The sequence below is a fragment of the Lipotes vexillifer genome, unplaced genomic scaffold, assembly GCF_000442215.2.
Source record: "Lipotes vexillifer unplaced genomic scaffold, Lipotes_vexillifer_v1.1 scaffold213, whole genome shotgun sequence".
In the NCBI taxonomy this organism is placed as follows: domain Eukaryota; kingdom Metazoa; phylum Chordata; class Mammalia; order Artiodactyla; family Lipotidae; genus Lipotes; species Lipotes vexillifer.
In genome coordinates, this window is record NW_006780610.1 from 5,061,200 (window position 1) to 5,073,050 (window position 11,851).

The 11,851-nt window shown below is 59.0% G+C and overlaps 1 protein-coding gene across 2 annotated transcripts in view; it reads left to right on the forward strand.

Annotated features, from left to right (window-relative positions):
• The window catches only part of STK40 (serine/threonine kinase 40), a 36,395-nt gene extending 26,546 nt beyond the window's left edge, over positions 1-9,849 (forward strand). Inside the window, exons 7-11 of one of the 2 annotated variants that reach the window (XM_007453816.1) lie at positions 4,250-4,365; positions 7,051-7,195; positions 7,333-7,452; positions 7,937-8,021; positions 9,412-9,849. In XM_007453816.1, the coding sequence (XP_007453878.1) occupies positions 4,250-4,365; positions 7,051-7,195; positions 7,333-7,452; positions 7,937-8,021; positions 9,412-9,630 (685 nt within the window). In that variant the 3' untranslated portion in view covers positions 9,631-9,849. The remainder of the gene's footprint in view (positions 1-4,249; positions 4,366-7,050; positions 7,196-7,332; positions 7,453-7,936; positions 8,022-9,411) is intronic. The other variant, XM_007453817.1, reaches the window with a different exon arrangement.
• Positions 9,850-11,851: the final 2,002 nt, after the last annotated feature.

An 11,851-nucleotide genomic window follows, 5' to 3' on the forward strand; every position in this document is an offset into this window, starting at 1 on the left:
TTGAGAAAAGTGAAGTGGTTAAAACCTGGTCCTGTCGTGCTGCATGGGGAGGAGGGAAAGAAACGGGAGTTCCAGGGCTGCTTGAACCCTTGACCAGCCGAAAGAGAGTTAAGAAAGCCAGGGAAGAGTGGGCCCTGGGGGTCAGACCTGGCTCACAGCACAGCACTGCCTCTTAATTACCCTTGAGACCGTGAGCACTCGTTCCTTTGATTATTCACCTGTTGATTAAGCCATTCATGTGTTGAGAAGCTGCTGTGGTACCAAGCACTCCTCTGAGCTTCCGTGTCCTCATCTGTGAAAGCAGAGATGATTATGCCTTCCTGCAGAGACTGCCCCTCATAAGCGCACCCTGTGCTAGCCAGCCGGGCCTGCAGGGCCTGTATGCTCGCTCCCTCGGGAGATGAGGCCTGCTGTGTGGTGAGTGGCCGACGAGGATGCCAATGGCCAGGTCCCGAGGCGGCCAGGTCCCGAGGCACCCCGGCCCCAGCTCTGAACTGCACAAGGAGAGGAGGTGTCGGAAAGTGCAGACCATCCTGGCCCTGAGAGCATATTGTCTTCATGTCGGGAGACTCGGGTCCTGGCCTTCTGTGGGACGTTGGGCCAGTCACCATCCCACTCTGGGCTGCAGGCTCACTGTTCACAAAGTCCGTCTGGCTGCAGAGCCCATGGTCTCCCAGGCTTCCATGCAGCCATTCATTGGCTCTGAGTGAGCATCCCGAGGGTGCTTATGGGCATGCACCATCAGGGGCTCCTGCACTGCTAACCAGGCCAGCACCCCAGGCCTCTTTGTCTCTGTGGTGGCTTAGCTTCTGGCTCCCACTTCTCCAGGCCCCCCTGGCTTCTGGGAATGTAGTCGGAAGGTGACACCTCTTTTGAGTAATGCCAGTGTAGCTATAGCAGCTCTTCCGTGCGTGTCCATGCGAGTGTGTGTCTGTGTCTGTGTGCGTGCATGTGCATGCATGGGTGTGTTTCCCTGGGATTGCAGAGCACCCACACCTCATTCAGACCCTGGGTCTTGGCTGCACATCCTTTAACCCTATAATCCCCTGTCTGTCTTGGGCAGACAGAGGTTCTGGCCGCCTCTCACTTGAGTCACGGGTGCCAGGAAGGCGCCGGGTATGCTGCAGGGACCCACGCTGGCCGCCCAGTGTATGCTCCCATGTGTCCACGCGCGCACCTCTCCCCCTCTTGGGGGCCTCGCTTTCATCCTTGCGAAGTCAAGGGTGGACGTGGAGGAGCTCCAGCCCCTTCCTGCCCATCAGGCCAGGCCCTAAGTCCAGCTGGAGAGGCAGCAGACGAGCTGGCGTCTCCCAGCAGGACAGAGCGCTCCCAAGGAGGGAAACGGGGAGAAGGGTTTGCAAGGCAGCTACTACAGCAAGTTCCCCTGCTGTGGATAAAGAGCAAGCATTGCCGTCTGAAATCCCCTTCTGAGGTTGGCTATGGGTTCTTTCTCCGTCCTCCTCTCTTTCCGCCTAGGCACGTTGCATGCCCACATCCTAGAAAAGCAGACACACTGTGGTAGCCCAGAGGGCCATAGCTGAAGAATGACTCACTGAGCGGGCCCTCCTGACGCGGAGCTCTCTCCTTGCACCCCTGCTGCCCTTGCCTCTCCTGCCAGGATCAGCTTGGGGGGTCTGGACTCCCAGGGATCTGTGCGTCGTGCCGACTGGGGCAGTGGTGGTGGGCAGGGAGCATCGCCAGGCTTCGGGAGGGCTGGAGGCTGACCGTGCGGTTTCCTGTGGGAGAGGCTCCAACCTGGTCCTGCCGCCCACCCTGCAGAGTCTCGGCCGAGCTTTTCTCAAGCCCCACGGGCAGAGGGCTGGCAGGTCCTGCCGGCAGAGTGGAGTGGAAGGCCAGCGCGCGGGCACGTGTGCTCCAGGGCCTGTCGTCACAGTGTGGCTCCTCTCACCCGCGACCTCAGCACGGTGTCTTCCCTGGGGTCTCCACTGGTAACCTCCACCAGCTGTGCCCACCGTCTGAGGATGAGATATAATCCGAGCTGGCCCTTAGTAATCAGTCACTGTTTGCCAGGCCCTGGATTCAGTGCTTTCCCTGGGATTATCTTCTTATCTTGTTAAATCCTAACACAGCCCTGGGAGTTAGGTGCTAATGTTTTCCGTTTTACAGATGAGGAAATTGAGGTTTAACAGAGATTAAATAACATGACCAAGATCACACAGCCAGGAAGTGGCAGAGCCAGGACTAGATCCCGGGGATCTGACTCCCAAGCCCACCAGACTCTCCCCTGAGCGGTCCTCCTCCCAGCGTCTCAGGCCTCCAGCTGCTGTGGCCAGCTCTGACCAGGCGAGAAGATGCAGTGCGTCTGCTCTGTGGGGCCCTCGTGGACAAGAGGCCTGAGCAGGCCAGGCCGTGTTCAGCGACGTGGGAGCAGCCCACTTCTTGACGTGATCCTTGCCCGAGACCCTTCACCTGCCCTCTCAGACTCTAACTGCCCTGGGGGCCACCAGGCAGGTTTCCGTGGCATCTGCCAGGGCAGGCCTGTACGGAGGGCAAGAGCCAGCGTTTCCATTTGGAACGCTGGGGACAGACTGGCCTTTGTTTTGCACCAAGCCCTTGCCCGCAGAATTCCCCAGGAAAGCTGAAGGGCTCTCGGAGCCTGTGAGTGCAGCCGCGCACACCCGTGCCTCCGAGCCAACCTCTTCTCCCCCTGGAGGCTATTCTAGGGAGAGGCCGCCCAAGGCCCCTGCTGGGGCTTCCCTTCCTGCCGTCCTCCCAGGCTTCTCCGCCCAGCCAGCCGGCTGACACGGCAGAGGGGCCCTTCCTCCCTGTGTCCCCCAACACAGGCCGAGGAGGCTCTGCACCCTCACCCCACGTCCCCAGGGGTGGCGTACAGCGTCCTCTCTGGGCCGGTTTTTGTTCTCATTGTGAGCCCCCTAGAAAGGACTGGAGCCCAAAGCTGCTCTCACCACGGCTCTCTCAGATGGGGGATCTGTGGTTTTCTAGCCAGTGCAGAGTCTGCTGTACAAGACAAGGGGTGAGTCAGCTTGGATGGAACGGAAGGGAAAGCCAGGTGCTGGGCATTGTCCCGGGACCCAGTGGGCACCCCACCGGTGTCACTCAGAGCGTGGAGTCCGAGGTCGGACAGACCTGGATTGGATCCTGCTCCACTCCTCACCATCTGTGTGACCCTGGGCAAGTCTCTCCACTTCTCTGTGTCCTGATTGCATCATCTGTGAAGTGGGCCGTGAGAAAGTCTCCCTTGTAGGCTGTTGTGAGGGATGAATGAAAACAGTCCCCGTCGGGCACTTAAGCCAGGGTCTGCACTTGCTAAGCATTAGGTTTTCTGGGGTTTTTTTTAAACTTTCTTTCCTTTTCCTTTTTTTTTAAAATTTATTTTTATTGTATTTATTTTTTTGGCTGCATTGGGTCTTCGTTGCTGCACACGGGCTTTCTCTAGTTGCGGCGAGTGGGGGCTACTCTTTGCTGTGGTGCGCGGGCTTCTCACTGCGGTGGCTTCTCTTGGTGCAGAGCACGGGCTCTAAGCACGCGGGCTTCAGTAGTGGTGGCTCGCAGACTCTAGAGCGCAGGCTCCATAGTTGTGGTTCGCGGGCTCTAGAGCTCAGGCTCAGTAGTTGTGGTGCACGGGCTTAGTCGCCCCACGGCATGTGGGATCTTCCCGGACCAGGGCTCAAACCTGTGTCCCCTGCATTGGCAGGTGGATTCTTAACCACTGCGCCACCAGGGAAGCCCCAGCATTAGTTTTTAGTACTGTTGGTGCTGCTGCGATAGTAATAAAAGTGATGACCAAAGCCATCAGCACTGGGGGACTGAAGGGGGGCACTCAAGGAAGGCCTCCAAGACTCTGCTGGGCTTCCTCTTCCTCCTGTGTAAATGAGGGAACCAGACTCGGTCTCCAGTTCCTCCCAGTCTACTGGTAGATACTATGTGTGTGCAGACTGAGGAAATCTCTGCAGTTCTTCCAAGCCCTAAGCTGTAGCCCCAAGACTCAGCCAGGGCGCAGGTTCAGGGGAGCACCCTGAAGCTGCCCTGGTCAGAGTGGCTCAGATCCCTGCGGGGACGGCTCAGCAGGTGGCAACCAAGGGCGACTGGCCTGTGTCAGTGCCCCCAGTGGCACTCCCCACGCAACTATGGGGAGGCCGGGAGGGCCAATGGAGAAGAAAAGGACGTGGGTGTGATTCCTCTGCTCCTTGGACGAGAGGTGGGGACAGCTGGGGCACCCGTGGGTACAGACACCGAGGTTTGTTCACTCTCTGCCCCCCGCCCCCAGGACTCATCGGATAACCATCACCAACTTCTGCCTCGGGAAGCATCTCGTGAGCGAGGGGGACCTGCTGAAGGACCAGAGGGGGAGCCCCGCCTACATCAGTCCAGACGTGCTCAGCGGTATGTGCAGGCTGCCAGGCAGCAGGCCCTGGGGCCTCACACAGCCGGGCCCTGCAGCCGTTCATTCAGTCAACAAACTATCTATGGGTGCGCCCCGGGCTGGGTGCTGGGGTTTCAGTGGTGGCCTAAACCAGTACTGTCCCTCCAGGTACAAAATGTGGGGTCCCATGGAGGAAAAAGATGGTAATCATTACGCTAGTTACTCTCTGAGATTAGTGCTTGGAGGGAAAGAAACGTGATTTTTGTGAGCATGAAGAATGGGCGCTTAAAGACCCTCCCCAGGGAAGTGGCGTTCGAACTGAGGTTGTGAGAATAAACAGGAGCCCACAAGGGGTGTGACTGGGCGAAGGTGGCGCCACATAGTTGAGGAACCACAGAAGGCCCCTGAGGCTGCCACTCAGAAAGTTCATGGGGAGGCCAGAGAGGTGGATGGGGGTCCAGCCGCGCAAGGCCTAATAATGGAGGCCCTGTTGAGAAACGCCATCCTTTAATTCAAGTGCGAGAGGACGCCGCTGAGAAGGTCTTCACTGAGGCTACCGTGATGAGACTTGCATTTCAAAGATATCACTCCCTTTGTTTGTTCATTCATTCATTCATTCATTCATTCTGCTGGTATTTACCGAGGACCTGCCATGTACGGGGCTCTGTTCTAGACACTTTGGATACAGCAGTGAACAGTCAGACAAACATCCTGCCTCCATGGATGGTGAGCTGACTTTCTAGTGGGGCTGAGACAGGTAATACACAAAATAAGTCAATTATGTAGCTATCACCTTCTGATAAACTGTTAGTGCTGGGTGCTGTACTGAGCATATGACAGGCATCATCTGTATAAAAACCACACAGCTACCCTGTGAGGTAAAATTTTTACAGATGGGAAAATTGAGGCTCAGAGAGATCAGACCTCTTGTTCAAAGTCACAGCTAATAGTAAACCAGAAAACCAGGAGGCTCGATCCCAGGGCTGCCTCCTGCCCAAGCCCATGCTTCTGTTTTACCGTAGGCTTTCTTTCCTTTCTTGCTTGTCCTTTGCCACATTGGGGTCCCTCTCTCTGTCCTGATCCCTCCGGGGACCAAGGGCTCACATCGGCTCCCATCCCTGCGATGCGAAGGTTTCAGGGTTGTCTACAGGGCCCATTATCCCCAGCACTCACACATGTGCCTCCCTCCTCACAGTGGCAGAAGCAGCCTCTTCCCGAGCTGTCACGTAGATCTTCCTGTGGAGCAGGCTGCTCTAACCTGCCACGAGCATTTGCGATCTCCTTGGAGGCCTTCTCCCAGCTGAGGGTTCTGCTGGAGCATCAGGCCTCTCCCAGGGCTACCTCTGCAGGGGGCAGTGGTGCCACTCTCCAGGCCTGGGGATTTTGGGTGGAGTCCCTGTGGCCTCTGCTAGAAGGATCTGGGTGCCAGGGGTTCATCCCAACTCCCTGAGCACCCCTCCCCCACCAGCCCAGCCCAGCCTGGATACCCTCCCTGAGAGTCCCGAAAGCATCCCTGTAGTTGACAGAGCCAGAGCTGTGTCAGAGGTGCGGTCTGTGACTGTATGCAGGCCTGGGGGTGGATGGGCTGCCTCTGGTCAGGCCTCCTCAGCAGTGCCAGGCTGGGGTGGCCTCCACACGCAGTCACTCCCACCTGCTGCCCTTGGCCTCTCTCTCTGGCTCGTCCAGACTCATGCCAGTCTTGAAGGATGAAACAGAGGAACCCCCTGCATCAGAAAGAGACCTGGACTGGGAGACCAGAGACCCGGGCTCTGGGACTGGCCTTGTTAATACCCAGCTGTGTGACTTTGGCCCTCAACCCCACTCTCTGAGCCTCAGTCTCCTTGTGGGTTAAAAGCTGAAAACAGTCCTGCCTCCCTACATTGTTAAGAGGATGAAGTGGGGTGACTCAAGTGGGTTTTGATCCCAGGTCTGCCTTTCATTGACTCTGTGTGCCAAGCACAGGCCTCAGAACCGGGCATGAAGCTGTGAAATGGCAGTCATGGCCTTGCCCTCACAGTTCATAATCTGGTTAACACCTGTGTGACCTTGGGAAAGGTACTGACCTCTCTGGGCCTCTATTTTCTCATCTGTAAAATCGGGATGATAATAGCCCCTACTTCATTAGGTCCCTGTGGGATTAAATAAGGCCATAGCCCAGTGTCTGGCACAATAAACCGCAGCTGGCATTGTCATTACCAAAAGGAAAGCTTGAAGTTCACTGTTCCCTCAAAAGTCAAAGCTCAGGGAAAGCTCCTGGGAGAGTTAGAGCTCCTGGGAGAGCTTGTCTGCTGCAGAGGCCGGACCAGCACCCGGGAGCTGGCAGTCAGTAGAGCAGGGCTGGTGCTGTGAGGAGGAGGCGTGAAATGTGCCCAGGAGGGTGGGCTGCACAAGGCCAGGTGTGACCCCTTCCCCTCAGGGGCCATGCCAAGGCGGGGCATCCCGCTGTGGAGCCGGGTCTCCAGAGCACGAGCGGGAACCAGCCTGAGGAGCGGAGGAGGAACGAGCATGGCAGAAGCTCAAGGACTGGGCCCGTGAGGCTTGCTCTGGGAGGAAGCATGGGGCGGGGGTTGACTGGACGTGAGGGTGCCAAGGCGGAGGGGTCCTGTGGGTAGGACTTCAGGCGCGAAGCCAGTAAGCCGAGGGAGTGCCAGGGCCGTTCTCCACCAGCCCCGGGCTGAGTGTGCATGTGTCCGTGTGCCCTGCAGGCCGGCCGTACCGGGGCAAGCCGAGCGACATGTGGGCCCTGGGCGTGGTGCTCTTCACCATGCTGTACGGCCAGTTCCCCTTCTACGACAGCATCCCGCAGGAGCTCTTCCGCAAGATCAAGGCCGCCGAGTACACCATCCCCGAGTGAGTCCTCCCTCCCTGGAGTCCAGCCCTTCAGGCTTGAGGGCTGGAAACAACACAGTGAGGCTTAGAGTCCTGGGTCCAAGACCCAGCACCAGCCCACCCCGCCTGAGCCTTTCCCTCTTTCTCTCCTGCATCAGGGACGGACGGGTTTCTGAGAACACCGTGTGTCTCATCCGGAAACTGCTGGTCCTCGACCCCCAGCAGCGCCTGGCTGCTGCCGACGTCCTAGAGGCCCTCAGTGCCATTATTGCGTCGTGGTGAGTCGGCAGGGGCAAGGCCGGGTTCTGCCCACCTGTAGGCACTGTCCTGCCTCCCCAGAAAAGTAGCCTGAGGTTGGGCCCGTTTCTCCTCCAATCAGAGTCAGATCTCCAGATTCTCCTGATGGGCAGGGTTGGGAGGGTGCAGGCAGAACTCAGCGTTGAGCATCTACTACGTGCCAGTCCATGCCAACTATGGGATGGGTATTATCTCACTGAGTTCTCACCACAGCCTGCGAGGTGGAAATTGTCCCCCATTTATTGGGTGAGGGAATTCCCAGGCGGTCCAGTGGGTTAGGACTCTGTGCTTTCACTGCCAAGGGCCTGGGTTCAGTCCCTCGTCAGGGAACTAAGATCCCACAAGCCTCGTGGCCAATGTGTGTGTGTGTGTGTGTGTGTGTGTGTGTGTGTGTGTGTGTGTGTGTATGTATATATGTATATATATATACCTGGAGCCAGCCTGACTTACCTGCCTCCCCTGCAGGCAGTCCCTGTCCTCTCTGAGCGGGCCTTTGCAGGTGGTTCCTGACATCGATGACCAAATGAGCAATGCAGACAGCTCCCAGGAGGTGAGTTGGGGAGGGCAGGGTTGCAGGACCCCCTCGGCCCTTTTCCCAGCCAGGGCCTCCTTGGCCTCTCCCCAGCCCTTGGAGCTGGGAAAGACAGACCTAAGTCCTCAGCCTGAGCTGCCTGGGGCCTGCCTTGGGTCTGGCTCAGCTGGCAGTTCCGTGGCCTGAGAGAAGGGCTGTGAGGCGGTCGAGGAGGAGGCCCCACGGTGGGGAGGCCTCACGGCAGCTCAGCCTGGCCCTCCCTCGGCTTCCTCTTCCTGCCCAGGCCCTGGCTCTGCCATATGCCGGCGCTTTAAACGGTCACAGTGGTCTGCCCCTCTGACTCACAGGGTTCTCTCTTGCCCTTCCTGCTTTTAGTTTTTCAGATGATTCGTTTTCTCCCAGTTTTCTCTCCTCCCCTGTTGCCTGCACTGGAGAAAGTGCTGGGCCCGGGGTCGGGGCAGAGACCAGGGCACAAGGCAGCAGCTAGCGGGTGATCTTAGGGTGCGTCCTGGAGGGCAGGGCTTGGCCAAGCCTGGGAGGGCAACTGTAAGGACCCTCCCTCTCTGGGCCACCCTGGAGTCCCACAGCAAGCACTGGGCAGGGAGGACCGGACAGAGCCAGCCTGGGACTACAGCAGAGCCTCTGGCCCTCGAAGAGAGAGTTCCAGGCCCTGCCCCCCAGCTCCCACGCCCTCCCACGGCTGTTCAGCAGCTAAAAGTAATCATCACTAGCATGTGGTGAGTGCCCCCCCAGTACGCCTCGTTCAATCCACACTACAGGCCTATGTGTCCTGTGTTCCTATCTCATTTCACTGAAGAGGAAACGGGTTCAGAGGTAATTTTCCCCAAGGCGCACCGCTTGGAAGTAGTGGCTGAGCCTTGAACCCCAGTCTGATTCTGCAGCCCTGCCCTCCCCCTGATGATTAGCCCAGGGGCCGCCCGCTCCAGTCTGTGACTGTGCCTGGGCTGTCCCAGGGAGCTCAGCCTGGGACAAGACGGAGAAACAGGGCTGCCCAGGTGCTAGCACCCCAGCCCCAGGCCGCTCTCTTAACACTTGACCTGCCCCCGTCCCTCGAGAGCCTCTGCGAGGGGCGACTACTGCCCCATTTCACGGAGGTGGGTGGGACACAGCCTTCTGAGGGACCTCTTCCAAGGTCAGTGAGTTACGGGAGATCACAGGTCTGAGTGACGCCCAGGGTGGCCAGCAAGGCGAGGTCCAGGCTGGCTGGAGGGCTTCCGGGACCCACACTCTGGGCCACTAGATCGGGCCCAAGGGTGTGGTGCCTGGGGCGGGAGGCCCTTGAGGCGGGTCAGCTGACACTGCCCCGCTCTTCCCTCTTGCGCTTCCGCCTCTCTCTCGCTCTCTCGCGCTCTCTGCCGGGCTCTGTGGGTCTCTCTCTGCCGCACAGGCGAAGGTGACAGAGGAGTGCTCCCAGTACGAGTTTGAGAACTACATGCGGCAGCAGCTGCTGCTGGCCGAGGAGAAGAGCTCCGTGCACGAGGCCCGCAGCTGGGGGCCCAGGCGGCAGCTGGGCAGCGCGCCGCCCGTGCGACGGCTGGGCCACGACGCGCAGCCCGTGAACCCCTTGGACGCAGCCATCCTGGCGCAGCGCTACCTGCGGAAATAGCAGCCTCGGGCAGGGGCACCGGCACCACCCACCACCTCTTCCCGGCCCCAGGCTGGGCCCGCTGGGCCCCGTAGTGCTGAACTCTCTCCCGGGCCGCACCGGGGACGGGGCAGGGACAGCCCAAGTCACACATGGGGTCAGCAGAGGTACCACGAAGCTACCTTTTGGAATGATTGCTTGATTGTTTGGTTTTTTAATCTGAGAAGCCTAGATAACTAATCTGCTTTTAATCATGACGTTTTAATCTACCTCTGTCTCTTTAACCATGCTGTCTCTGGACTGAGTGAGAGGGAGGAGGAGGGAGCCCGCCCGCCCGGGGCCCGACCCGACCCACTGACCCCCGGGGGCAGCTGCCCCCCACAGTCCACATAAGCTGAAAGTGCAGCTCGCTGCTGGCTCCCAACATGAATGCCCGCTCCCCACTGCCCTCCCAGGCCCCTCGCAGTCTGTTTTCCTCCCTCCCCTTCTGACCCCAGGCCCCTCGGTCCAAGCTTTGGAAAACTGTCACCTCATCTTAAGCAGAATTCAAATGTATTTATTTTTGTACTGAAACCAACTTCTCTCCCATCTCTAGGTGGCTCGGCCCATGCCACTCCCTGCCCCCAGCCTGGCTGGACAGCAGGGAGTCCACAGCCCCCCGATGGGCCCCCTCCTCGCCCCCAGGCTCAGAAGCCCCTTCTGGCCGGTCCCCTTCCACCTCCAGCCCACCAGTCCCTCCTTGTTTGTGGTGATGCGGAGGCCTTTCTACACTTGGTTCTTTCTCTCGCATCTCAGCTTCTCTGAGGTGCTGTACACCCGCGTCAGCCCCGGTTTCCTCTACCCCTCACCGTGGTACCGAGGTGATGCCGACATGGATGGGAAGGGTGCCTGGTGGGGGGCTTCTGAGGGGTGCTCTGGTCCAGCTGTGAACAGGCGGCCCTGTTTGCACGCCGTCTCGCTCCCCTCACTCCTCTGTGTTCAGAGAACCGTGGGGGCATCTCCTCTCCCGCCCCTGCCTCGTAACAGAGGTGGTGTCTCTCCCAGCAGACCACCAGGGGTGCCAGGGTCCTTCCTGGGGGCCGCAGGGCTCGTGGGGAGAATCGTAGGGACTGGGGGGCCCAGCCTGGCTTGAGAACAGCCCTGCTGCCCTTTTTGAGCCGAGATTTTGAAGTGGATGCCCGTCTTGCCAGAAACGCTGTTCTCACCAGAATGCCCTCCTTCCCGCTCTCCCACACTGGACTTGTTGGCCCTGCCCAGTGCCAAGCAAAGACCTTCCCCTGGCCTACCCTCCCCAGACCCCTCAGAGCAGCTGAGCGTTCCCCTTCAGGCAGTCGGGCCCTTCCTGCCTGCCTTCTCCCCAGTGGGGAGGTGACAGAGGCCTGTGTGACCTTGTTTCCCAGGGTGTGAGCTGCCCCCTCCCCAAAAGCTGACTCACTGTGAGTGACTTGGGCAAGGTCCCAAACCTCCTTGTGCCTCAGTTTCCCCATCTGGAAAAAATGGGGCCACCTCTTGCCAGCAGTAGCAGGGCCGCCCACGCCCCTTCTTCCCCACGCCCCCATCCCAGCACGTGGGCGCCTCGTGCCTCTGCCTCAGTGGGTCCATGGGAGCCCGCCTGAGCCCAGCACTTACTTCCCTGAGCACTGGCTCAGCCTGCCTCAGCCGTCCAGCTGCTGAGAGCCAGGGTCTCGTGCTGGGGTGGGGAGGGGCGGGGGCGTGGGGCGGGATGCCCTCTTTTCTATATTTATTTCAAAAAGAAGTCTCCTGAAGGAGTAGAAATGCAGTCCGGCCCAGGGCTCCCAGCCCCTGTGACTGTCCTCCCGTGAGGGCCTCACCCGAGCCCCTTGTCCAGCAGCCTCTGCCCAGACCCTCCGGGCCTGCTTGCCTGGTGGTCTTTCTCCTTTTCAAAGCAATATCCTCCAGGTCTGCAAAGCCTGTCAGACAGACTGGTCCCTTCCAAGGTCAGCCCATGTGTCTGATTAATTTCTGGCAAAGCAAATGAGAGGAGTTTGGGTCTCTGCCCTCACTGGGTGTCACACTCGGAGAGAAGTCCTATTGTAAAAAAAACAAAACGGGAAAAGTCACAAAAAAGTTTGTATAAAGTCATATTTTTGTACTACATGGGGACTCTTCCTGCATGTCAGCAATAAAACTTCCTGATCTGGAGCCAGCGTGGCCCGTGTCGTCTCTCACCCTCCTCGCCGCGTCTCCATCTCTCCCACCCAGCCAGGCAGCACGGCATTCC